The sequence below is a fragment of the Oreochromis niloticus genome, linkage group LG23 (assembly GCF_001858045.2).
Source record: "Oreochromis niloticus isolate F11D_XX linkage group LG23, O_niloticus_UMD_NMBU, whole genome shotgun sequence".
Classification (NCBI taxonomy): domain Eukaryota; kingdom Metazoa; phylum Chordata; class Actinopteri; order Cichliformes; family Cichlidae; genus Oreochromis; species Oreochromis niloticus.
Genome location: NC_031986.2, coordinates 43767462 through 43792743, shown reverse-complemented (window position 1 = coordinate 43792743; position 25282 = coordinate 43767462). Strand labels below are relative to the sequence as shown.

At 42.4% G+C, this 25282-nt stretch overlaps 3 protein-coding genes, 1 long non-coding RNA gene and 5 other non-coding genes across 14 annotated transcripts in view; all 9 read left to right on the top strand.

Moving 5' to 3' along the window:
* Positions 1–6481, top strand: part of osbpl9 (oxysterol binding protein-like 9) — a 37186-nt gene extending 30705 nt beyond the window's left edge. For all 6 annotated transcript variants that reach the window (XM_003439777.5, XM_019351603.2, XM_025903292.1 and 3 more), the window contains 13 exons: positions 839–998; positions 1170–1282; positions 1466–1584; positions 1698–1783; positions 1882–2062; positions 2212–2296; positions 2556–2666; positions 2749–2812; positions 2915–3055; positions 3154–3232; positions 3326–3417; positions 3506–3641; positions 4946–6481. In XM_003439777.5, coding sequence (XP_003439825.1) covers positions 839–998; positions 1170–1282; positions 1466–1584; positions 1698–1783; positions 1882–2062; positions 2212–2296; positions 2556–2666; positions 2749–2812; positions 2915–3055; positions 3154–3232; positions 3326–3417; positions 3506–3641; positions 4946–5020 — 1442 coding nt within the window. In that variant the 3' untranslated portion in view covers positions 5021–6481. The remainder of the gene's footprint in view (positions 1–838; positions 999–1169; positions 1283–1465; positions 1585–1697; positions 1784–1881; positions 2063–2211; positions 2297–2555; positions 2667–2748; positions 2813–2914; positions 3056–3153; positions 3233–3325; positions 3418–3505; positions 3642–4945) is intronic.
* Positions 6482–9102: 2621 nt separating this feature from the next.
* Positions 9103–13138, top strand: LOC102077577 (uncharacterized). The gene is made up of 11 exons (XR_001223295.3): positions 9103–9178; positions 9642–9716; positions 9931–9978; positions 10557–10588; positions 10779–10825; positions 11022–11049; positions 11235–11274; positions 12115–12166; positions 12450–12508; positions 12681–12708; positions 12911–13138. It is a non-coding gene; the product is annotated as an uncharacterized LOC102077577 (long non-coding RNA).
* LOC112843999 (small nucleolar RNA SNORD75) lies at positions 9782–9851 on the top strand. Its single transcript, XR_003216554.1, has one exon. It is a non-coding gene; the product is annotated as a small nucleolar RNA SNORD75 (small nucleolar RNA).
* On the top strand, positions 10628–10710 carry LOC112843993 (small nucleolar RNA SNORD79). Its single transcript, XR_003216548.1, has one exon. It is a non-coding gene; the product is annotated as a small nucleolar RNA SNORD79 (small nucleolar RNA).
* On the top strand, positions 10872–10953 carry LOC112843996 (small nucleolar RNA snR60/Z15/Z230/Z193/J17). Its single transcript, XR_003216551.1, has one exon. It is a non-coding gene; the product is annotated as a small nucleolar RNA snR60/Z15/Z230/Z193/J17 (small nucleolar RNA).
* On the top strand, positions 11088–11170 carry LOC112843995 (small nucleolar RNA snR60/Z15/Z230/Z193/J17). Its single transcript, XR_003216550.1, has one exon. It is a non-coding gene; the product is annotated as a small nucleolar RNA snR60/Z15/Z230/Z193/J17 (small nucleolar RNA).
* LOC112843994 (small nucleolar RNA SNORD47) lies at positions 12760–12834 on the top strand. Its single transcript, XR_003216549.1, has one exon. It is a non-coding gene; the product is annotated as a small nucleolar RNA SNORD47 (small nucleolar RNA).
* Positions 13139–13553: 415 nt separating the features above from the next.
* tor3a (torsin family 3, member A) lies at positions 13554–18467 on the top strand. Its single transcript, XM_003439998.5, has 6 exons — positions 13554–13921; positions 14089–14211; positions 15009–15274; positions 16015–16190; positions 16615–16739; positions 17341–18467. The coding sequence occupies exons 1-6, from the start codon at positions 13756–13758 to the stop codon at positions 17586–17588; spliced, it is 1104 nt and encodes a 367-aa protein (XP_003440046.1). The 5' UTR covers positions 13554–13755; the 3' UTR covers positions 17589–18467.
* A 1591-nt stretch (positions 18468–20058) lies between these two features.
* calr (calreticulin) lies at positions 20059–24364 on the top strand. Its single transcript, XM_003439798.4, has 9 exons — positions 20059–20341; positions 20885–20986; positions 21236–21439; positions 21557–21651; positions 21825–22034; positions 22176–22289; positions 22478–22621; positions 22857–22949; positions 23079–24364. The coding sequence occupies exons 1-9, from the start codon at positions 20248–20250 to the stop codon at positions 23304–23306; spliced, it is 1284 nt and encodes a 427-aa protein (XP_003439846.1). The 5' UTR covers positions 20059–20247; the 3' UTR covers positions 23307–24364.
* The last annotated feature ends 918 nt before the right edge of the window (positions 24365–25282 follow it).

The following is a 25282-nucleotide window of genomic DNA, read 5'->3' as shown; positions in this document are numbered from 1 at the left end:
CGGCTTCCGAAGGATGCGGCCCCTGAATTTGGACACAGGGAGAGAGCTTCTTCTTCTTCGGGGTTTAACGGCACCTGGCATCCTTGTACATGCAGTGCTGCCATCTTCTGTTTCCGTCCGTTTTTACAGTCTTAAATCCTACTACTTATTCCTGCGTCTTTCAGGATCTTACAAAGCTTCAAACGACGCGTCGACTGTTGAATTTGTCGTCGACGATTTTGATAGGCGACGTAATCGTGACTAGTCCACTAATCATGGCAGCCTTATAATTTGTGGACTTGTGAAAATGTGTTTTACTGCAGTTTTACAGGTTACAAATGTCGTTAACAAAAATGCAATTTTTAGGAGCATTTTGAGGGTCGTTTGTTTTGTTAAATGAGTAAAAGTGTGTCACTGAACGTAAGTTAAAATGAGCAGAAAGCAGAGGTTGCAGCCTGTTTGCCTTTTCTGCTGAGGCTGCAGTATTAAAATGCTGTGCTGTGCAATAAGGAGGCAGGCTGCATGCTTGAGAGTACTGTCAATACGCTCTGCAGAGAAAGTCATCACTATATTAAAGCGGCTTAATGGTGCCGAGCACATCCTGCTGAACAGCAGAGCTGGGAAACAGGAGCTCCAGCTGATCAATATAATGTTGTTTTCATCACCATGACATCATGTATGGCAGGCGTCGGCGAGCTTCTACATCAACAGAGCCATTTTGGCTCCTCCTACCAAACAGACAGGCGGGTGATGGATATAATTGAGGGGTGATAAATGAATACATATACTGTGTGTGTGTATTGGGTGGTGGCATGAGGCACACTGTTTGATTTAATTTTTTTATGTATATGTTTTTTAGGGAGTGGCCCGTCAGGCCCCAGCAGCGGCGTCGCCTCCCCGGCTCACATCCCCCTCCCCTCACACTCAGTGCCAGACTTCTCCTACTCCTCCAGTGAGGATGAATTCTATGACGCTGATGAGTTTTACCAGAGCAACACTTCCCCCAAACACTGCATAGAGTGAGTACAGCAGCACCCCGTTGGTAGCAAGAAAAATTCTGCTTGGATTGAATAAAAATCCAGCAGCATGAGCGTTTGCAGTCAGAGACGTTTGCCTCTTATTTTATATTTGTTCTTCGTCCCCTTTATCTCTCTTGCTTCCTGCTTCCTTGCTCCTCCTCCTGCACCCAGTCCCTCAGGGCCTCCAGCTGCCTCGCCCCTTACTAATGAAGAAACGGCTCTGAAACGACCCAACACTACAGAGTCCCTCAACTCTTCGATGTCCAATGGCACCACAGACACGGGTAAAAAGGGAAATGCTCACGAGACACATGATTACATTACAGCTGATTGTCCCTCACTGATTAAACTCTAAGCATGAGGTCTGATCCGTTTATGTGGGAGGAGGTGGCGTTATTAAAATCACATTTTACTACATGATGGTGAAATATGTGGCTGGATGAAACTTTCGCTCTGCTCATCCTCAGACCAGTTCGACTGTCACGATGACCGTGACGATGACGGTGAAGGGGAGTCTGTGGAAGAGCACAAGAGCGTCATCATGCATTTGCTGTCTCAAGTTCGATTGGGCATGGACCTCACAAAGGTCAGGACCTCTTAGCGTCTTAGCCGCCCTAATTGTTCCGTGGCAGCGTTTCGCTCTCCAGCGCTGTCGCTGTAAGGTTTTCTTTTTTAACAACGCTTCACTGTATTTCCCAGGTGGTCCTGCCTACCTTCATCCTAGAAAGAAGGTCTTTGTTAGAAATGTATGCAGATTTCTTTGCACACCCCGACTTATTTGTAAGGTACGTACCATTTCAGTTGTTTATCTTTTTTTGTTAAACGTGCACACTCTGACATGAGGGTAGGCCGTCATTCAGTACTTGTTTCTTTTACTCGCTAGTATCGCTGAGCAGCCAGAGCCCAGAGAGCGCATGGTGCAGGTGGTGAAGTGGTACCTGTCGGCTTTCCATGCCGGAAGGAAAGGCTCAGTGGCCAAGAAACCGTACAACCCAATCCTAGGAGAGGTCTTCTACTGCCACTGGGATCTTCCCAGCGAGACAGAGGAGCCTTCGCCACCTACGGTGAGACCGTTTGTCACTGCAGTCAAGTAGATTTTTGATCCAGTAATAATGTAAATTATTACTTTTACAAGTTCCTGAATCATCGATCTGCAGTTCTAACCACCAATCGCAATCCTCCTCTCAATGTGCTTCGTTCTCGTACATTTCAGGAGACTGTATCAGAAGGCCCGGTTCCCTGTGCTTCGTCCAACAGCGTGTCTTTTGTGGCAGAGCAGGTCTCTCACCACCCGCCCAGTAAGTCTTGAACCTTCGCAGAAATGCTCATTACATGTAGATCCAGAAGGGTGCGGTGAAGCTTCAGGAAAGTAACCGCTGTGAAATTATCAGTTATTTGTATTTGACGTTAGAAACTAGATGACATGTTAGGTTTGGATGTCAGAATCAGTCTTATTTGTGCAAAAATGTTTTGGTTTTATTTATTTTCTGCTTGATCGCTGATATGTTGCTGTTTTTTTTCACCACTCCTAATTATTTCCTGTGTTTTTCCCCGTAGTTTCTGCGTTCTACGCAGAGTGCTTAAGTAGGAAGATCCAGTTCAACGCTCACATTTGGACTAAATCTAAGTTTCTGGGCATGTCCATAGGTGTCCACAACATCGGTCAAGGTACGCTAAGCTCTGCCTTATATTCTCTGATAAGTGTGATTCAGTGAATCTTTGTGTTAAGTAACTTCTGGTCTCTCTCCAGGCTGCGTGTCATGTTTGGAGCACGATGAGCATTACATTCTCACCTTTCCTAACGGATATGGCAGGTAGGTGTCATTAATGCATCCCTCTGCTCGCCTGTGTCATCGCTCAGTTGGTCCGCGTTGGTCGTTACTCTTTGTTTCACTGAGCTACGCCTGTCTGTCCAGGTCGATCCTCACTGTGCCGTGGGTGGAGCTTGGTGGAGAGTGCAACATCTCCTGCTCCAAGTCGGGCTACAGCGCTAACATCGTGTTCCACACCAAACCCTTCTATGGTGGAAAGAAGCACAGAATCACTGCAGAGATTTTGTAAGAGCCATGTGGTTATATCACACTATTTAAGGATCACTGAGAGTCCGGTCTTTAATACACAAGATAACATCTGTTTTTTGTTTTTTTCCCTGCAGTTCACCGAACGACAAGAAGTCTTTCTGCTCCATTGAGGGAGAGTGGAACGGAGTCATGTATGCTAAATGGGTGACTGGAGTGAGTCCTTTGTTTCTTTACATTACAAAATGTAGGAAATCACCACCTTAAATTAATTAATACATGTGTGAACGTGTTTTTATATGTTTCTAGGAGAACACGGTGTTCATAGACACTAAGAAGATGGGCATCGTTAAGAAGAGAGTGAGGAAGCTGGAAGACCAGCTGGAGTACGAGTCTCGAAGGTGAGGAGAGGCTCAGTGTCTGACCTTAGCCGTCTCACAGGATCCCCTAACTCTAAATGTTTGACTTTCAAACTTTTACTCCGCTTAGACTGTGGAAGGATGTGACCCTGAACCTGAAGATAAAAGACATCGATGCAGCAACAGAAGCCAAGCACCGGTTGGAGGAGAAACAGAGAGCTGAAGCCAGAGAGAGAAAGGAGAAGGAGCAGCAGTGGGAGACCAGGGTGAGGATTTCCTGCAGTGTGGCTCCACACAAACACACGTGAAAGGTTGCTGGTTCAATTCCAGTTTGAGACACAAATCTCTTCTAGGTTGTATCAGAAAGAGCAACTAGCGTAAAAATGTGCCAAATCAAAAGTGACCAGAGAGCAGCTGAAAGTAGCTTTATTTCAAGGAAACGTACAATAATTGTATTTATGACAATAAAAGGAAAAGAAATGTGCAGCAACATTTTATCTGTGAGTGCAGCTTTCAGGCAGGAGCAGCATTTATTAGTGCAAACAACACGAAGGACACTTTCTATCCTTCCTTTCCAATGAGCTGCTGTCATCGATGACACACTACCCACTTAACGTGTGAATCTATCGCCACAAAGGTGCCACCAGCAGCATTATAGTGCAGCAGTAGTGACACAGCAATATATCCAGTGAGGTGGGGGTGGCTGTAGCTCAGGAGGTGGAGCAGGCCATCTACTTATCGGAAGGTTGGTGGTTTGGTTTCATGCCAAACATCCTCGGGTAAGATGCTAACCCCAGATTGCTCTCTGATGCATCCATTGGAGTGCGAGTGTTAAGCATAGAATAAAGTGCTTGTATGACGGGTGCGAATGGGTGAATGTTGTATGTAGAGTAGAAAAGCCAGTTCATTAAACAGCTAATGTAAGCACAGAAGACACCCAGGTAATGTTTTCCCTGGAACTTTTAAGGAAACGTAGCAATTACTCGATCTTAGGTCAAGCTGTTTGACCAGCTGCTTTTCCACCAGGCATCAGGAATTTCCATTCACCGTTTGATCCTCCTGACTTGTGGAGTGCAGCTAGTGAGTCCTCCAATGATGCTCGGTGAAATTTGTTTATTTTGGGGTCAGGCGTCACTGTCTGCTAGTATCCCCTGTTATGTAGCCTGGTTATATCAGGCAGTCTGCTTTTTGTCTGAAGTGGTGAAACGAGGTTGTTACTAGTTGAGTGGAAACAGTTTTCTTGCATCATTTGCAAAATACTCTGCATAAATACTCTGCATAAATACTCTGCATAAATATTGTACTTTCTCGGTACCAAATAGCCATCAGAGGCTAACACGCGTCTCTGTCTCTCTGAGCTTGTGTCGTTGTCGTAGACACTAAGGAAAGTAAACACAGTGTATGTGACATATCGCAGCCATAACTGTGGTGGAAATGAAAATGAAGCCTTCTTACCGGAAACTTTAAATTCCACACATCTCAGAGAGATCAGTGACAACATTGTAGTTTTACTTTCAGAAATACTTCAGATGTCGAGTATAATAATTCCCATTGCTCTGTGTTTCTGTAGCTATTCCACGAGGACGGGGAGTGCTGGGTCTACGACGAGCCGCTATTAAAGAGATTAGCCTCCCAGAGGCACTGAGAAGACCGCCCCACACTCGGATGCATCAAGAATGCACACAACAGAGTCTTCATAAGAACTCTTTTGCAGAAACCACTTGTTATTCAAGCCTTGGAATGACTGATGATTGAATCTCTACACTGCTTTGCATTTGACTGTAAAACAATATGGAAATGAATGAAAAGCATCAAAGATGTAACATGAATATTAGTAAAGCTCCTCTCCTTATTTGGTCAGTCTCTCATCCACCGATACCCACCACCTGCCAACATGAGACTCTGCAGCACAGAGCGGAGAGGTCACGTGCCTCCCGTTCGTCCACACCCTTCAGCAGCTCCACAGGATGAGCCAGAGCAACACTCCTTCCCTACATCTATAGTTTTTTGCAGGGGGGGGTGGGGGGTCTGTGGTCGATGGTGTTCGGCTCAAGTAATAGCTCGACAAATAAAACGGCGCTCTACATCTCAGGGAATCTGGTGACTGAGGAAAGAAAGCTGGTGCCCCCACCCAGAGTCTGACAGCCTTATAACGGTGGAACGGATGAATCTTAAAGGGGCGGGAGAGGAAAATCTCTGCTTGCCTGCAACTAGTTAGAACTGTTTATATATAGATATACATATGATGGATATATAAATATATATTCTTTTTTTTATTTCTAATGCTCTTATTGTTTATTTTTCTTTGCGGCAATAGTGTAAAAAATATTTGAAGATCTGAACCTGAACCTTTACATCCTGAGGAGTCATTCCATTTAGCCTTTTAATGTTTTGTTCCCATTTCAGAGTTACCTTTGCCACCCATTTGGATCTCACTCGCTGTTCTGTGTCTCGAGTATTATCCAGAAACGAAGCCCTGCAGAAAGCCATAGCATCCAAACGCTGATTTCAAGAGTTGTGGCTGATTTCAAATATGCAATACTGATAGAAATAACAAAGTTTGCCTGTGGGAGGACAAATTCTGTCCATTATGCCAAAAAAAAAGGTTTAGAGAAAAGGCTGAAGGGACTTTTGTCTGGACAGAGACCAAAACAGTCTTCTGAGAAGGTTTTGAAGGCATTTATGAACAAATGATTGTTTACATACTTTTGTCTTTCTGGACAGCAGGTCCACGAATAGGACGAAAGGCTCGAACTGAGTCTGTAAAGTTTGGTTTTGTTCTGCACATCACACATCCTCGTTTCCTCTCAGATCAGAGTGGGTCGCCTCGTTATTCGCTCGCACTTTGTCAGAGTGTGAAGAGAACGAAAACGTGAGACCGGAGTCGGCCTTTAAAAACACCAGTGCACTTTCATAGTGCTGCTACAGTCCAGACGTTGTTCTGCTGGTTGAATCTTCTGTTTTTCCAAGTTTCAGAACCACATATTTATCCTGCTGTACACCCCCAGCTTTGTTGAACCATGGTTCTCTTATTTACAGCTGCATCGGTTGGATCTGAATGCAATGGTAGTTGAATGAGATGAAGAAATAAAAATATATATATTTATCTTCGCCTGAAAATGCTGTAGCAAGCTCACAACAGCCCCCCTTCTTTTTTTTATTATTCTTTGTGTGATTTGATTATTGTATCTCCTAAATATTTGGCCATTGTGTTGAGTGAGACCCTTTAATCCATATATTCATGTATCTGGTGAAGGGATCTGCAGAGATGAGCATATAGTTGGTGCTGTATGCAAATCCAGTGAAACACTTGTTGAATTGAATTCTCCCATTAGAATCAGACAAAAAGGCCTTTTGAAAATAATCAACATGAAGGATTCTAAGAAATTTCTTTGTATTTTTTTCCATGTTTTGTCTTTGTAATGTCTGAGTGGAGGCTTTGGCATTCATTTCAGTTCTGCTCAGTATTGCCTGATAGAGAGCAATCAAAACAAATGTATTTTTTATTTCCTTCTCATCATAACCATTGATTGTATCCAATTCTCCTGTTTATTGATGCAAAATATTAAATCTCCATGAGTTTAATCCTGTGAGCTTTTTGTCATTCTTCCCCTCAAATCACGCTGGTGCCGTGTTGGACCGCCTTTTCATTTTTTGTGGGTAGATTCAGCAAGGTGCGGGAAGCATTCCTCGAGGGATTTTGGTCCATGTTGACATGATGGCATCACACAATTGACGTGTGGCACTAACAAGGCATTTTCAGCTAAACACCTGCTGCTCACTGTGTCTTTTCTCTTTTTCAGCCGCACTCTAAACCCCAGAGATGGTTGGTTTACTTGAAGTGACACGAAGTCTGTAGATTATCAGGGGACTGCCTTTGAGCCTAGTGTACGTATCCTGTCACCTCCAGGATCAAATATATAACTATTTATTATACACCCAGCTGTCAAACATTTCTGAGCTCTGTTGATTTTAGCAGTTTGATTAAACAATACTTTTTAAATGTACCCCTTTGGTGCTCTTAGCGTGGTGGAAATGCTTACACCATTCCAGTCTATATTTGCGCACTCAGTTTGTTGACATCTTTTTATTCTCAGAGGAGCTCGGCCCTTCTTCCACCTGACTGCGCTCTTTATCAGCAGGGAATTCAAAAACACTTGTGTAGGTGTCGAGGGACTTTAAAAATAGAACCTGACACGAGGCGCGTCTGCAAGGCGGGACCTGAAGATTAAATAATAATGCAGGACACAGTGTGCCTACAGGCTGCAGCAGGAGATTGTTCAAGAAAGTTACATCAATTTAAGATGCAAACAGACTAATGTGAGGATTTTTCATCGTTTTTGGATCAGTCTGGGTACTTTGACATATTATGTAAAAAAGTTTTTCAATCCATAATATTGAAAATTAATATTGGGATCTAAAATTTCACCTCAGTTAATGCAGGTTTTTTACATATACCTGTCACCTTTGCCTTTCTATCTCAGCCTTTTAATAATAATTTTAAAAAAGGCTTTTTGATTACACTGTGTAACACAGTTTTTGTACCTGTGTACTTGTTTGTGCCTTAAAGGTAGAGAAAGCATGTGATAGAGAGGAACTGTGGTTCTGTATAAAGAGGATGAGACAGTATGACGAAATTAATCCAAGTCCTGTTTCTCTTCATTAAGTATCCTGGTATACGGTGGGCTTGCAAGCCCAGAGAGTGTGTCTGGAAAGGTAAGCTGAGCCTGAACCACTGAAAAAGCACAGCATCTATGATGGTACACAAGAGAACAGGAGGAGACAACAATCAGTGCAGGGTATGATTTACATGTGGTTGTTAAAAAAAAAGACTAAACATACGACATCAACAGCTTGCAGGGTAAGAAGATCAAACAGTAAGACAAATAATACAGAGGTGATTATGTCAAAAACACCAGGGGGTAGGTGACTGCCTTGGGTACAGGTATGCAGAACCAACAGAATGTTAAATGCAAAACATTCAGAGAAGTGAGTCTCTCTCAATATTCATTATCAGATAGGAGTGAGATGGGTTCAAGGCAGGGGGTGATGCTGCTCTGAGCCCCTTCTTGTTTACGGTGGTGGTGGACAACTTGACAGACGAGGTCAGGTAGGAGTCTCCGTGGACTATCATGTTCACAGATGACACTGTGATCTGCAGTGAGAGTAGGCAGCAGGTGGAGGTGAGCCTGGAGAAGTAGAGGCATGGATGAGTTTAAATACCCGGGGTCAACCATCCAAAGCAACAAACGGAGCACAACAGAGGTGAAGAAGAGAGTGCATTCAGGGTGGAGTGGGTGGAGGCGAGTGTCAGGGGTGATTTGTGACAGAAAGGGAAGGTTTACGAGCTACTAGTGAGACCTGTGATGATGGAAACAGCAGCACAGGTGGAGCGGGAGGTGGTGGCGTTAAAGATAATGTTGAGGTTGAACAGTTGAACCTGAGCTGGTTTGGACCTGTGCAGAGGAGGAACCCTGGATACACAAAAGATGCTGAATGTGGAGCTAGCTCCATCCATTCTCTGTGAAGGTGGAAATGCAGACGCAGGTGGTTGGTGTGACAGAAGAGGAGAGATGTCCTAAAGGGAGCAGCTGAATAATTACAAATGAATCAAAGCAGAGTTTTTTCAGGGCACAAGGAAAAAAACACAAATGAAATGTCGCACACGTTGCGTGTTCACAGACAGACTCGTCCAGCAGGGGCGCTGCTCAGCCAGACATATTTTTCCCATCAGGCTGTGCGGGAGCTTCTATAAAAGCGCCTCGCGCCCGCTTCTCTCCCTCATTCCTCGGACGACTTGCAGGTGAGTTTTTGAAAGGCTTTCAGCTTTAGTATTTATCTTCTGGTTTTTTATTTTATTATACGCCCACAGTAATAACTGTTAACCTGTTATGTGGGAAACGTTGTACTCGGTGGCATTTTTAAGTGGAAGCTCTTTAGAGCTAATAAGCGTTAACCTAGCAGGCCTCATCCACGTGCACCAGGTCGCGTGTTGGCCTGCAGATCGTTAGATCCTGTTTTAAAAGCAGCCTCGGTGCAGTTTAGTCCCGCTTACATATGATGACATAATGTTGCTAGGGACATCTGAGTCGATGTGAAGTAAAGGCAACATTCCTGACAAGACGGGACAAAGGCTGTAAGACACTGTGGGCCGGTTAGCTTAGCTGCTCGGCTCCTGCTGCTGGCCATGCAGCGTGTTTAGTGGGTGTATGAAACTTTGTGTGAAGTTATGAGGATTTTAATTAATAGGGTTTAAATGTTTGCAGGTCTACAGACGGATCTTCAGAGATGAAGGATCACGATGCTCATCCTGACTTCTGGAAATCGGCAGAGGCTCGATGGTAAGACGTTCTTCTTTAAACCCTGAATTTTTATTTATTTTTTTTGTTTTGTTTCCCTAAATGGAAGTCGGTGATGATTTAAAGTATAAGAGTAGTGGACAGAAGTGATTTCTGAGCATTTTCTACACTGAGACTTCCATATATAGTTTTTCTTTTTCAGTTTCTTGCTTTTCCCATTCATTGTAATAGTCCTATAACAAGACTGTTTCTACAGGTGCCGTGAAAGCCCAGAGATGTGACTTGGCTGTAGGGGACTGAGGAGGTAAGGATGAGTGTTTGCAGAGGAAACTTGTGCTTCTCTAAGGTGTTCGCTGTGGAGAGACTACACCTTCTCTTAAATCAAACTATAATGATAACATTCCTAAGGCTGAAATTGAAGATCATGGCTTTTTAATTGCTTGGGTGTGGTGGCAAATTGAGACAAATATTAATAACCCCAGTGTGCCTCTGCATGGATAAACTAATATTTGCATATAAAACTAATGGGGATATCACTGTTTTCATTTGACTGGCAAAGTGTGATTTGTACACAATGTACAACAGATGAACAGGAAATCTATTTTAAATGAAAATGTTAAATATTGGGCCAAAACACTGATTTGTAGCCCTGTTCCTGGAGTCCGGATCTGCAGCACGTGTAGTTTTTCTCTCTGCTAACACCTCAGGGAAGCATCAGTCTTTGCCATAAATGTGTGCTCCTGTGATGACCACTTATTTGCTACTCTTGAGAAGATATGATGATACTCCAACCACCAAGTTGCATTATCTGAGGCACTACTTACTCCAAACCTGTGAGCTATAAAGTTTATATCGTTTTAATCACTTTATTTTTACCCACAGATGTCCTCAGGTCCGAGTCCTATCCCAAACAGGTAATGGACATAAATTCTTGATCACGTGTTACTATAAGAAACTGTTAATGATGACTTTTGTTTTTAAAACAATGGGAATCTCTCTGAAAAAGAGTGAAAGAGGACTTTTTTCTGATGCAGTTAAAATTATATTACATACATGCACGTTAAAATTTGGACTCTTCAACGATGTTTCTCTCGTGCTTTGCAGATGGTCCTGATGTTGGATCCAGTTGTGCGTTCTTGGATGAGCTGCAGGTAGGTTTTTTGCTTTGAGGAGCCGGCCTGTAAAAATGAAACTGGTTCGATGCAATGATGAGTGCATAGTTCAGCAGATTAAACTGTGAAGAATCACTGTTGTCTTTCGCTCCTAGCTGATGTGTCGGCCTCTGCAACCTTTGAGGGTCACTGGATTTGAGTTCTTTCTAAACATATGCATTTAATTTTTTTTCAGCAGGGGTCTCACAAAAGGCAAAGTGGAGGTGAGTTGAAATCCTGCTCTACATTTCTTTTAATGAAGCTCGATGCAGTGATGAGTGCATAGTTCAGCAGATTAAACTATGAAGAATAACTGTTGTCTTTCGCTCCTAGCTGAGCATCAACTTTTGTAGTCCCACAATCACTGAAGTGTTTAAAACAAAGTGATAATTCAGTTCTTTCTCTTCAGATGTGGACACCTTGCTGTCTGACTCGTTGCTGCTCTGCTGGTAAGCATTAAATCTTGAACACTGCAGTGGGGATGTCACGGTACCAAAAACCTTGATGGTCTGCACCAATAGAACTGATAGAACTCAATACAGTTGATGGACAAAATGACCATTCACACACTGACATGGTGGCAGATAATTTATCTCAAATAACATTTTTAACAAGGCACAGACTAAAATGCATAGTGTAATAATTACAGTTATTGACCTATTATAAAGTAGGATAAGCATGACTAGAATTACCACAGCAAACCATTTAACCTATAGAATAACAGCAGTCTCAATGGTAATATCAGCAGGATAATGCCTTGAATTAAAACTTGCTCAGCTTTAAGTCTTTGAAGTTTAAGTGCTTTGTTAACTTGTGGTGCTTGGACCATATGAAACTGCATCATTCTTTGATCGCTTACTCCCACCTAAAAAGTGTAAAGTACCATCATTCATAGCAAAATAAGACCTCTGCCTGATGAGTTTAAGCAGAGCTGTTATGGCAGCTGCATAAATGGTCCTTTTCCACAGGTAGTTTTTCCTGTGCTTTTGGACTTATTTAATATGTAAGAATGTATCTAGAAAAATGCCACCTTAGTACATACACTGCCTGCAGTACCAAAGAAAAGCAAGTGATCTCAGATTTTTGGTATCAAATGTTAGCTTTAAGTATCATTTCCGGTGACATCCCTGCACAGCAGCTAAGCATCATTCAGATGTGATGAGTTTGAATCAGGTCGCTGATCCAGTTGAGGATAATTTGTAACAGAATCTGATCTGGATTTTTAATGTTGGGGAAAATAAGTGAGCATGGTTCTGTAAATTTACCTGAAACTTAATTTGTTTTTACAGAATGAGCAGGCTCGCGACTCATCCCCATTCAGAAGATGATTAAACATTCATGGTGAGTATGAAACGTGTCATTTTTAGCTCCTCAGACCCAAAATGGGCCCCGTGCTGTTGAGGCTTATAGAGCTGGGCCTGAAGGAGCCACTTCTGTATTTTCTGGGATCACTTTCTTGCAGTAAAGATCATTTGATCCCTGTAGTCTGGCCTGTGTGATGACAAAGTACAGACTGACTTTAAACCATGGAGTCTGTTTATTAGCTCTAGCTGACCAGGTCAGTGTAGACTCCTTCATCTTTACAGTTGATGTGCATGTTTGACTGATGCTCTCATATCTCCAGGTTGTAATCTCTGTGTGAGGGATGGAGAAGACAGTGTGGACAAAACCAGAGTGATTGAGGTGAGAATTCAGACTTAAAAGTGCCCGATGGTCATAAGGGGTTCAGTGATGTTACCACAGATGTCTGACCTGAACACTCATGTGGACAGTCTGTCACTGAGCAACCCAGTGAATAAAATGTGAATCAGCCAATCACTGACTTGTAATAAGGTTTTTCATTCTTCTTTTTCAGAAGGAGAAAAGGTGAAGTTCTTTACCTGGTGAGTGTTTTTGTTCAGTCCTGAATCATGATTATTTTAAGGTGGCCATAAGACTAGTGATGATCTGATTTTGCCAGATGACTTAAGCTGATTATAACCCTTACCGTTCCACTTTTTTCTGAGGTCATGTGGTCATTAATTGCTAGTTACCTCTTCTGTTAGTAGTCTGTACTTGTATTTTAATGATTTCTTCTCTACACAGGTGTGAAGCCTCGGGCACTGAAGCATAATAAAGCACAAGTCTGTCACTTCATCATAAATCTAAATGGTACAGTCTGGTGCTGCTTCCTCATATGCTGGAAAGTGATGTTTTGTTGACAGATTTTTCACCTGCAGGAATCAGTTTTCAGACACTGCTCATGCCTATTACTTGTGGATTGCGACCTGATCCTGTTGTCAATTTGTAACATAATAAAATATTTGTTATTGACCCATTTGTGTTTTTGTTTTGTGTTTTCCTCCTTCCCCCTTTCTCAATGGGTGATGACGATGGGTATGAGCACCAAATGAACTACTGACTTTATATTGCTAAACAAAATGTGCAAACAGTGGAGTAATACAGTCTAATGACACTATTATGAAAAGTAAATGAGATTGAGAACAAATGTACAACTTCGCCGGAAGTGACGCTTGTAATCGTAAAGGAAGTTTAATTTGGTTACTTGCTGACCTCCCAAGGGCGGGAATATCACCTGCCGTTGCTGACCGTGGGTTGCTAGTGGACACGCCAGCCTCTCGTTAACTTGGTAGTGTGACGTATGGCGTTGCACTACAGGCTTTGCTCCCATTAAAAGGGCTCCAATCAAATTTGACGTGAGCAGTAGGGAATGGGGTAGTAACCGCCCCTCCGCCCGCCCGCAGCGAACCACACAACAAGCGCCCCTCTTTGGCTACAGTTCTATAGCAGGGAGAGGTTGTCGGGGGCGGGGAGGGGTATCCCAGTCAAAGCAGGCCGCCGGTGGACCACCGCGTTTAGATAAATGGGAGAGCAGAAACGGGACTTCGTGTTCAGTGTCGTTTGGACCGCTTCACGTCAGCCTGTTCGCGATGTCTACGCGGTGCTTTCTCCTGCTGCTCTGGGCTGTCTCGGCACAGGCCGACTTCTTCCATTTCGATAGCATTAGCAACGTCTCTACTTACTATTTTAATTATATTTATTGCAATATCTGGGAGGGGGAGTGTCAGCCCAATCAGGATGATGCCACACAGCAAGGTAAGAGATGGTAAAAGAAATTAAAACAGTTTTAATATAACGAAAGCGCTCATTTCGCAAGCTACATCGTGCCTCGTGCGCATTTTGCAATACTTTTATTTTTACGATTCGTTATTACACCGTTATAAACACTGACTTCTCTCGCCCTGTTCTTCTGATGTGAGCAGTTCCTACCAGGGATATCTGGGCAGGGTTTCCTCAGGACTACATGAGCCTGCTGCATCAGTGGTACTGTAGCCTGGGTCAGTGCTGTGAGTCCGGAGACTGCAGGATAACCAATAACATCACAGGTATCACACTGCTGCTCTGTGGCTGCTTGCTTTGCCCCAAGCGTGTGTTGGTCGTTTCCCCTCCTTACTCGAATTTTGCTGCTTATTATTTTTTGTAATTGTCTGTTTGTGAATTCACCCAACACTGGACACACTGTTACTCATCATTTTATAAGGGCTTTAGCCTCAGTGTCGGGTCCCTCTGTACTCTGTGTCATGGTTGTAGCACATTATGCATCTTTACAACTGTCAAGACCATAAACGGGTTAGTTTCTGGGATAAGTCAGACAAACTGAGTCAGACATGTACCTGTAGACACCAGCAAGTTGAACTACATCTATTATTGGTTACTCCTTCACTGAATAGTGAAATACTCGATTGCTTTGTATTAGAGCAAATAAATTGAGAAACCGAGGCTGTTGTGGAGGTTTACACCAATAGGTTGAATTCAGTTCTTCTCTATATTAACTTTATCTCACTATAAGGTCATTGGTGAAGTCCTCCTCAACAGTCCCAGTTTCTCGTGTGCCCCCATGTTAGAGTGTATAATGTCACGTAGTGTTTTCATGGGTTTAGTAGTATTTTTTTAAAATCTGTTGCTGTAGGAACAGTGTTTAAAAAAACAAAAACTGCACATGATGACACCTGATGCATGAAACACTTGATTGACTGATGCAGCCCTTTAATAACTTTACATTTTATTGGCTATATCACATATTTTAAATGTGCATATTTTAAAAGTATACATGTTAACACAGAGCACTTTATTCATATTTGCCGGTGCCTTAAAAAAAAAAAATCTATGGTCTCATGTGCAGGTCTAGCAAGAGACCTTCAGACGAAGCTCCACGGGCAACATCTGGCTGAGTCTGTGGTTCTGAAAGCCATCCAGGGTTTCATCAACAACCCCGAGTCCAACAAGCCCCTGACGCTCTCCTTCCACGGCTGGTCCGGCACAGGCAAGAACTTTGTGGCCCGGATCATTGCTGATAACTTGTACCGGGACGGGGTGAAGAGCGAGTGTGTCCGTTTGTTCATCGCCCCGTTCCACTTCCCGCACGCCAGGCTGGTGGACACGTACAAGGTGAGCCCACTTGGCACAGCGATGGCCGTCCTGTGCCAGGAACATGTACCTGTGTTCTCTGGACGCTGCTTTGCTTACTTAGATATTTATTCTGTATGTTGTAATTCATCATAAGAGTGATAGCAGTCATGGTTTGGACAGATGTTTTAAGTCAACACTGATGCTACAACACAAATACTCAGAGAAATGGATTTTTGGAACCTGGCGTTTCTCCAACCAGGTCAGAGGTGCCAGCTCAGTCTCATTTGAGCACATTTTTTCACAATCACTGCAGCTGATTTCAAAATGGTGTTTACATAGTATTAATACATGGTACATAGTGCAGAATATCCAAATATAAATATGTATACGTAGTTCACGGGATAACCTTTACCCTCATGCCCTCAAAGTCTGCAGAGTGTGCAAATGTGGACTTTAACGTGTCTACGTGTTGTAGTACAGCCTCCCACTGAACCTCTGTGGCATATAACAGGGCTGATTCTTTTATAGAACTTTTACAAACAATGGCACATTTATATATTCGTTTAAAAAGATTAAAACATTCTAGATAAATGTTGGCTGTTGGTTTAAGTTATCTCTGTTTATGTAATATTTTATGCACAGTTTAATATCTTTATATATAAAGCTTGAAAGGAAATAATAATCAGCTTTTGTCAGATCTGAAATGTTATAAAATGTTAATAATGTTTGACTTTTGTTTTGTTGTTTTGTGGTTTGTTTGTTTTTTGCCTGAAATCCAGGGTCAGCTGAGAGAAGCAATTCGAGACATGGTGCTGCGCTGCCCTCAGACTCTGTTCATCTTCGATGAGGCTGAAAAGCTTCATCCGGGCCTCATCGATGCAATCAAGCCCTTCATGGATCACTATGACAACGTAGATGGGGTCAGCTACCGCAGGGCCATCTTCCTCTTCCTCAGGTTAGTTGACTGTTTCAGGCACAGTGTGATGAAGCTGTAAAGCTCTCTGCTCATCAGAATGTGTTGCACCTCCTGTCCAGAAAGCCTGGCAGCTCATCAGTGGTGAAGGATGGAGCTCCTTCTGTCTCCATTAGCCTTCTGTATGGATTTTTCATGTTTTCAATTCCTCAAGTCAGATTTGTCCTGACTAACAGTCTGTTCAGTCAAAAATAGAAAAAGCCGTTTTTCACTCAACAGGTATGGTTCAGAGATGTGAGTGAATTACTGGCCATCTTTAAACTGTGATCATTTATCTAAGAGCAACTTGTATTAAAGAAACTTTATGACAAACTGCTTTGCTGCCAAGCCAGAAATAATCAAGTCTCCCTGAGAAGCTCAGCAGCTGTAGACATATAATGTTGTGTTTTCGCTGTTGTCACTGCAGTAACATTGGTGGCGCGACAATCAACGACGTAGCGCTGGACTTCTGGCACTCTGGTCAGAATCGAGAGGACATCGGTATGGAAGACCTGGAGCATCGGCTGCGAGCTGAAACTATGGAGTCTCAAGGTGAGCAGTAAAGTTTTTGTAAAGGTTGCCTGGTGGGTTTTCTTAAGCTTTGAGCCTTTTTTCCTTCTGCAAGAAACAAAACCTGTTTTTTTGTGGCAGGTAAATTAAGTTACTCAGGTGTTCTGGTTGCTCAGTGGCTTGAAATTATTTGCTGAAAGCCGCTAAAGTAATATAAAAACAGCTTTCACCAGCATAGTGTTACCCATTGGTTGGTGAGGTCCTATTGTCAAGCCTCATGTTTGAATCTGGTACTCATGAGTGAGGAGTGGATCTTCCACACTCACTGGTTAACAACTTCATTACTCGCATGGTTAATCACATGGTAAAGCATACCATGTTTTATCCTTGTTTCTGACTCTAAGCTAGTTTATGGGGTTACAACATTAGCAGGAAAGTGATCACCGAGGTCACAGACCACCTCAGGAATTGCCCCCCTGCTGACCATTAGAAACAGTACACTGGCTTTACTTTTCATACCTGGAAGAAAGCTGCATGAATGCCATCTTTTATATACAGTGTATGATAAAAAAGAACCAAAACACATTGTTAAAACTTTAAATATGTTTCTATTTCCTGTTTTGTTTTGTTTTGAATATCCCAGGTGGCTTTGCTCAGAGTGAGCTGATGTCTGGTCACCTGATTGACTTCTTTGTGCCCTTTCTGCCCCTGGAGTACCGTCACATTAAGCTCTGTGCACGGGACGCCTACGCAGCACGAGGTCTGGAAACAGATGAAGCCACGCTGGATGAGGTGGCCAAGGCAATGCTGTATGTTCCCAAAGAGGAGAGACTGTTCTCAGCCCAAGGATGCAAGTCCATACCTCAGAGGATCAACTTCTTTCTTCCCTAGAGTGAGGAGGAAACAGAGAGACGGACCTGGAGGAGGTGTAAGATTGCTTTACCAGCCCATCTGCATACAGAGCCACAGAGATGTGTCTTCTTTGCTCTGCGCTGCATACTTCCCCCTCCCCCCACAGATGCAACATGTGTCTGTCCAGGTCCCATCACAGAAGGCCAGACATCAGGGCAGATCCAGGATTAGACGGCAGAGCAGCGTGACCCAGCCTGCAGAGACGGGCAGCGTCACAGGAAGTGTGGCTGCTCTTCTTCACCTGCCTGGTTTGAATCCTGTCAAGACGAAGGGGTGAAGAAGATGGTGTCTGTGCAGAGTGTGGCGCAGATCTAATATCTAATCTCCTCGGCCAAAGTCTGACTTGCACTGTTGTTTGTGTTCATATGAGTTTGTAATTCATGTGTTACTAGTGGCATGTCAAACATTGTGCTTATATCAGCACAGATTATTTATTAATATCATTTGTGCCATATTTGAACATTTTACTGGACCAGATTAGTTTCGTGGAGTACTCTAAATGTGCACTTATTTTATTTTGTTAGATTTTTTTATTCCTTTTAAAATGAACGTACAAGGACCAGTGGTGATGGAAATGTTACTTGAAGCTCTTACTGTGAAGGACTATGTCTCTAAAGGATTGGACCTCTGGAAACTCACCCTTTTACATACTTGTGTTTTATAAAAACATTTAATAGGTTTTACTGTACTGTTACTTAATATACAGATGTTACTTAGTGGTGTGGTTTACTCTTTTGTTGGTATAATTCATCTATCAACAACACAGTCTGCTTCAAAGCTGAGGGTCACATCACAATAAGAACACAGAGAGAACCTGTCAGACACGGTTTAAAGAAATAAAAACCTGGTAAACAACAATCATCATCGATTTCAGTGATTTGACTCCACATTAATGTTCGAATTTGAATATGGCAGGCAGGGCAGCGCCTGGGACCCAGTCGAGAAAACTACCTCCTTTATGTTATACTGCGTACTTATATTTACAGGATTACAGTAAAGTGGACTGGAGTACCACTATATGTTTAAGTCATGATTCTATCTCGAGAAAGCCTGTATTTTTATGCTGTATACATTTTCTTTACGTTTTCAGGTGTGCAAATATTTACCCTGTAATTTTACACTACAATGTTTTGATAGATGCTGGGAACCAAATTACTTGTTCTTGCTTCCTATGAACTTGTTGACTTTGCTGAATGCAAGGCCTGAGAGATGAAGTTTGTTTAAAGGCTTGAAACAAATTGTTGAATGAGGAATTCTATAAATCAGTGTGCTTGTTACAAGCTTGCCCATCGAGTAAGTAAAAGTAAAAAGTAAAATTTTATTTATATAGCACCTTTCAAGATAAAATCACAAAGTGCTTTACAGAAGCAGAAACAGACATAAAACCTCAAACAAACAAAATCAACCAAAAGCAAGTTTAAACAGATAGGTTTTTAACTGCTTTTTAAAAGAAATGACTGAGTCCACAGATCTCAAACTCAAAGGGAGCGAGTTCCAGAGTCTGGGAGCCACTGATACAAACACTCTGTCACCTTTTGTTTTTAACCTTGTATGCGGGACAACCAGCAAGCCCTGGTCACAAGACCTCGGGGACCTGCTGGGGCGATAAGGAAGAAGAAGATCACTGATGTAAGTTGGGTAACAGGGGCTCGTTCGTAAGTCTGTGAGGACCTGTGGCTTTTTGCTGCTTGCACATATTACAGTTGTCTTTATGTTAAGGCTGGATCTATTTTGGGCTTGTGTGTGTGTTTGTAGGCTTTAAGTAAATTTGTCCGCCGACCCAACCCCCGACTGCCATGGTTATCCATGGTGCTGGTTACAAGCTGGACTGATGCCATTGATATGTCTTATTAATGCTATATGCTATGCTGTGTTTGTTCTGGTACAATGTGGAGGTAAGGATCGCCCCCAAAAGATCTGCCCAGGGACCTATTACAGAGTTGTTACGCCTGTGATGTATATTTCTTATTGCCTGTGGAATCTCCTGTGTTTAGTTTAGTTTACATAAGGCAAGAAAATCACGCCTGAGGTTATATAGATATGCTGCACGAGATCAAACCTGAAAACATTTGTTAAGCATGTGAAAAAAAAGTAGCATTTGGATTATTTTGTTTCCTACCGATTCGGATTATTTAATTAATTAATTAATTTGCTGTAAATCCATTTCATATCTCTAACCCCCTCCCCCCCCCCATTTCTTCTACTCCGTATCATATATGTAGTTCACGTTGTTTAGCTTTAGTTATACTCGGGTTCTTACTGATATTGCATTTTTCCCCTTGCATGTGATTCACCCACGGCGCATCATCCTTCCTTTGGGCGTGTATCAGGCAAACGCGTGGTCTGCTCCCATTGGCTGCAGAAAGTATTCGTCCGGATTTTCTCACCTCTGATTGGCTGTAAGCGGTAGCGCTTCCTTATTGAGGTTAGCAACCGTCGTCCAATCAGATTCAGACATCTGTTCCGAGGCGAGAGGAGAGAAGCGGCAGCGTCTCGGTGGCTCTCAGTGTAACATCACTGTATGGGGATACCGCACTGACAGACAACGCTGCTTCACCTTATTTAGAGAAAATCGTTGTACACGGGCATTTTTATTTGTAATTGGTTAGGTTTTGACCGGCTGCTTCAACTCGTCGCCATGACAGCACTGTGCCTGCTTTTGATGGCCGTGTCGGCTGCATCTGTACTGGCCGAGTCCACAGTTTATTTCCGCGAGCAATTTGAAGACGGCGGTGAGCTCTTTCACACAACATTACACAGATAGGATTGAAGTGCTTGCTTTTCTTTGTTGCTGCTGTACATCTTCGAGATGCTGTGGTGCTGACTGAGATGAATGATGGCTATTTTTCATGTCCGCATTGTTACGATTATTTCTCATGATTTTACTGCAATTTCTGGAATGCATCGTCAGCTGATTAGTCTAGAAGACCAACCGATCATTCATCCATTCATTGATTTATTCATATTTCGTGCTTTATGTTTCCCAGCCCTCAAAGCTATTATCACACCCCGTCTGCCTCCCCCCTCCCCCCACTGCTGCACATCTCTCCCCTGGTCATTCACTGCTACCCTCCTTCTCCCAGCTGTCCTGTTCTTTCATCTGTGAAGGCAGTCACAAAATCCCGCAGTATGCCCCCCACCCACCCACCCACCCACACACACACACACACACACACACACACACACACACTGTATCGAAGGCTGGATTAACAGAGAGTTTTGCGAGTCTTGTCTTGGTGATTGCTGGGCAGCTGACTCTGAACCTGTTTGTGCAGATGCCTGGATGAGTCGTTGGGCGGAATCCAAGCACAAGTCCGATTATGGGAAGTTTGTCCTGACTGCTGGGAAATTCTACGGTGATGAAGAGAAAGACAAAGGTAAGCAGGAAGGTGCTGATATGTGTTGCACAATTACACTGTACAACCCTGTCAGACACCTGCTGTCAGAGGCGCGTGTTTGCTTCCTCGTGGAGCTCTGCCAGTATCAACACGACCGTCTTCCTCTCTGTTCTTCAACTTGAAAAGAGCAAAAGCATCAAATTAGGCCGTACTGTTTCATTAAGAAAGAACAGGAGTACGCGCTGGTTTAGCTTGATCTTCCCTGCAGTAACACCATTGTTTCTGCAGGTCTGCAGACGAGCCAGGATGCCCGTTTTTATGCACTGTCAGCCCGTTTTGATGACTTCAGCAACAAGGGCCAGCCTTTAGTCATACAGTTCTCTGTGAAACACGAGCAGAGCATCGACTGTGGCGGAGGCTACATTAAACTGTTTCCCTCCAAGCTCAACCAGGAGGACATGCACGGAGACTCTGTCTACAACATCATGTTTGGTAAGTGGACCAAAGGATGGTGTCTTAAATGGTATTACTTTTGTTGGATAAACAGAGCAGTGTCTGTTTGTTATACACAGACATTCACCGTCACTTTGTATTTGTGGGCTCATTCAGGTCCTGATATTTGTGGCCCTGGCACAAAGAAAGTTCACGTGATCTTCAACTACAAAGGCAAGAACCACCTGATCAACAAGGACATTCGGTGCAAGGTGACGCATGTTTTCACGTTTAAGTAGGAAAGCTAGTTCTAATAAAAAGCACCACAATATAAGGACACACGAGATTAAACAATTAAGAATAAACTACATGGTAATATGCTGTTAGTTGCATGTATTGACGGCACGCTTTTTCCAACAATATACCTTTTTTTTCTGCCCTGCAGGATGATGAGTACACCCACTTGTACACACTGATCGTCAACCCTGACAACACTTATGAGGTTAAGATAGACAATAAGAAGGTGGAATCTGGCAATCTGGAGGATGACTGGGACTTCCTCCCTCCCAAAAAAATCAAGGACCCTGAGGCCAAAAAGCCAGAGGACTGGGATGACAGGGAGAAGATTCCCGACCCTGACGATAAGAAACCTGAGGTCAGTATGACCTGCCATTCTTTCAGGGCATCACTTTAATGATAGTACTTGTCTCACGTGTGCAACACTGTTTTAATTTTTAAAATGTTTCGATAGGTTGATCATGTTTCAGATGTTTTGTTGTTTTTGTTTTCATTGCAGGACTGGGACAAACCAGAGAACATCCCAGATCCTGATGCCAAGAAGCCCGATGACTGGGATGATGAGATGGATGGAGAGTGGGAGCCACCGATGGTCACGAACCCTGAATACAAGGTGCATATCCAGAGATTATAACTCTTCATGCAGTCAGTATTTACTCTGTGCTATTTTTCTGAGCTTTGCACATCAGCGAGATTCCTAGAATAGGATTGGAATATTATCCAAAAATATTTACACTGTTTAGACTGTCAGCCGCTTTGTGTTTTAACCCCAGTTTCTCTGTGTGTGTTTGCTGTCCGCAGGGTGAGTGGAAGCCCAGAGAGATCGACAACCCTGCCTACAAGGGCAAGTGGATCCACCCTGAGATTGACAACCCCGAGTACACGGCCGATTCTGAGATCTATAAATACGACAGCGTCGGGGTGATTGGGCTCGACTTGTGGCAGGTAAGCTGGATGTGTATTTACATCTTAATGCATAATGAAATATATTTAAATATTTTAAAACTATTTACATTGATCCAGCAATTCGGTTACTTGCTTTGTATTGTGTGAGCTGCTGGAAAAACTATGCATGTTTTCTCAGGGAGAAATGCTCGAAACTCTTTGAGTTTGTGGATTGTGCTTGTTTTCTTTAAAGATTTGATAACAAAATATGCGTTGCCCTTGTGTCTGGCTGCAGGTCAAGTCTGGGACTATCTTTGACAACTTTCTAATCACAAACGATCCAAACCTGGCAGAGGAAGTTGGCAACGACACATGGGGCAAAACTAAGGTATGCTCATTTTAGCCCTGTACCCTGTAATCCTAATTCTAATTTCATGTCAGTGTCAACAATAATAAGAAGGAATGAGCTTTTCATATAGATTGATATATTTATTTGCATTGTTCACATTTTCTCCAGGATGCTGAGAAGAAGATGAAGGAAAGCCAAGAGGAAGACGAGAGAAAGAAGCGCGAGGAGGAGAACAAGAAGAGGAGAGAAGAGGCAAAGGAGGAGGATGAGGAGGAAGAGGAGAAGGAGGAGGATGAGGAGGACGAAGAGGAGGAGGAAGGGGAAGAGCATGAGGAAGAGGAGGAGGAAGAAGAGGAGGAGGAAGGCACAGACTCTAATCTCAAGGATGAGTTATAAACTCAGGAACTGCTCAGACTGTGTCAGTGGGCCGTTGGAATAAGGCTGAAGACTGAGACCCTGATGACTGACACCCCGGGGTGGGGGCTGGGTGGGAAGGGCTTTTTCCATTTCTTTGTTTACAAAGCAAGGTGATCGGTCAGAAAAGGGCAATTAAATGTTCTGTTTCTTGTTTCCATGTGCTACTACTACTATTATAATGATGATTATTAAATGAGGACTAGTGATAAGCATAATTAATGTCAAAATGAATGTCAAAACCAGAAATTTTAACACAAATGTGTGAATTGTCATTTACATTTTACAAAATCTGGGTTGTTATGAAGTGTAATATTGTGATGAGATGAGAAGTTTTATTTGGTATGGAGGTGGTGGTACCAGGAAAACGTTTGGTTTACCTCACGTGTTTTTTTTGCCTTTAATTTTTTATTTTTGTACATTTTTCTTTCACTCATTCCTGTCAGGCTGGAAAGATTAGATAAGATTCGATGTTGTCATGCAGGTTATTTTGCCTTCTTCTGTTTCCACTATTCAAACGAGGATTGTTGGCACGGCGACCAGAGTGCAGTAGGACTAACACTATATTTGACAACCTGATCAAAAGTGAAAAAAAATTTAAAAAAAATCAGTCTGCAGTGGGATGGTAATATGAGGTGCTTTAAGATGAAGTCCCTTGCATAGTTTTGTACTGTATAGGTAACACTTTTTCCACTTCAGTGCACATACTATAGTCTCGTGTGTCTAAATAAGCTCTACTCAAACTTAGGATGTACATTAAGACCACTCCGGTAGCAGAACATTTGGTCGTTTGGTACGCACACACTTTAGGTTTCCTCACCGTTCGTGTATACGTCTAGTTTCCTGATTTTTGATTCCAAGTTTTCTGCACTGCTGTACCCCAACGCACTGTCCCAACCGTCTGACAGAGGCTCCTTTTGTAAAAGACATTTTGTACTAATGGTAGTAAATGAAGTGGGGCGATTTTTGTGTTGCTGTGTAAAATAAAAACAAAGGCAGGTGATCTGTCCAATAAAACAGCCAGAAGAAAACAATGAAAAGATCTTTGTGAAATTTGTGTCTTTTGTGTGTGTGCGTTATGTTTTATTTATCTGTTCTCCCTTTTCCCCTGGCTGGGTTTTCTCCAGATTCCTCCCAGAGTCCAAAGACTGAATTAATTTGTTATTATGTAGGTGATGGCCTGGTTAGGGCTGACCCCTTAATTTTGACCCATGACAACTGGGACAGGCCACAGCAGAAGAACATGGATGGATGAATTTTAATTTGGTTCCTTCATTTGATTTAGATATCTGTTCAAATTTGGCAATCATTTGAATTTTACTGCTCACCGGGCTCATCAAAGGTTACACTACAGTTTAAACTAGAGGTTTAAGCTAAACTACAGTTTGCAGTACCTGGGTATACTTCAGCTTAATTTACATTTGAATCTTCTCCTTTCGTCTGTATTTTATTATCTACTCACAAAGATTATCACAGTTAAATAAAATTAGACTAAAAACTAAGACTAGGTGAACAAAAACTGTCTGATGAGGCTTTTTAAAATTTTCTTTAAATTGTCATTAAATCACCTGCCTCCTTAAAACAAGAATGCAAAACTAAGCAAAATAATAAAAACTAATATGAAAATGAGAAGCTCAATAGATTGACAAAATAACAGATTTTAACAGTTCATTTTTTGTCAATTTTATTCTACTTTGAAACAAAATTGATCATAAAACGTAAAGTCAGACTTACAAAATTTGATGTGTTTCACTAATGTTCGAACTTAAATAAAAATGTGTTTGGTCGTAGTGGATATTCTACTTATTTATATATTTTTAAATGCCTAATATATTAGACATTTAAAATATATTTTAAAACGACCCATAGAAAAATAAATTGCCGATAGCAAAATGACGCAACTAAAAGTAAAGAAATTCATAGAGTGGGTGTGTCAAGTCTTTATTTGTCATTTATCT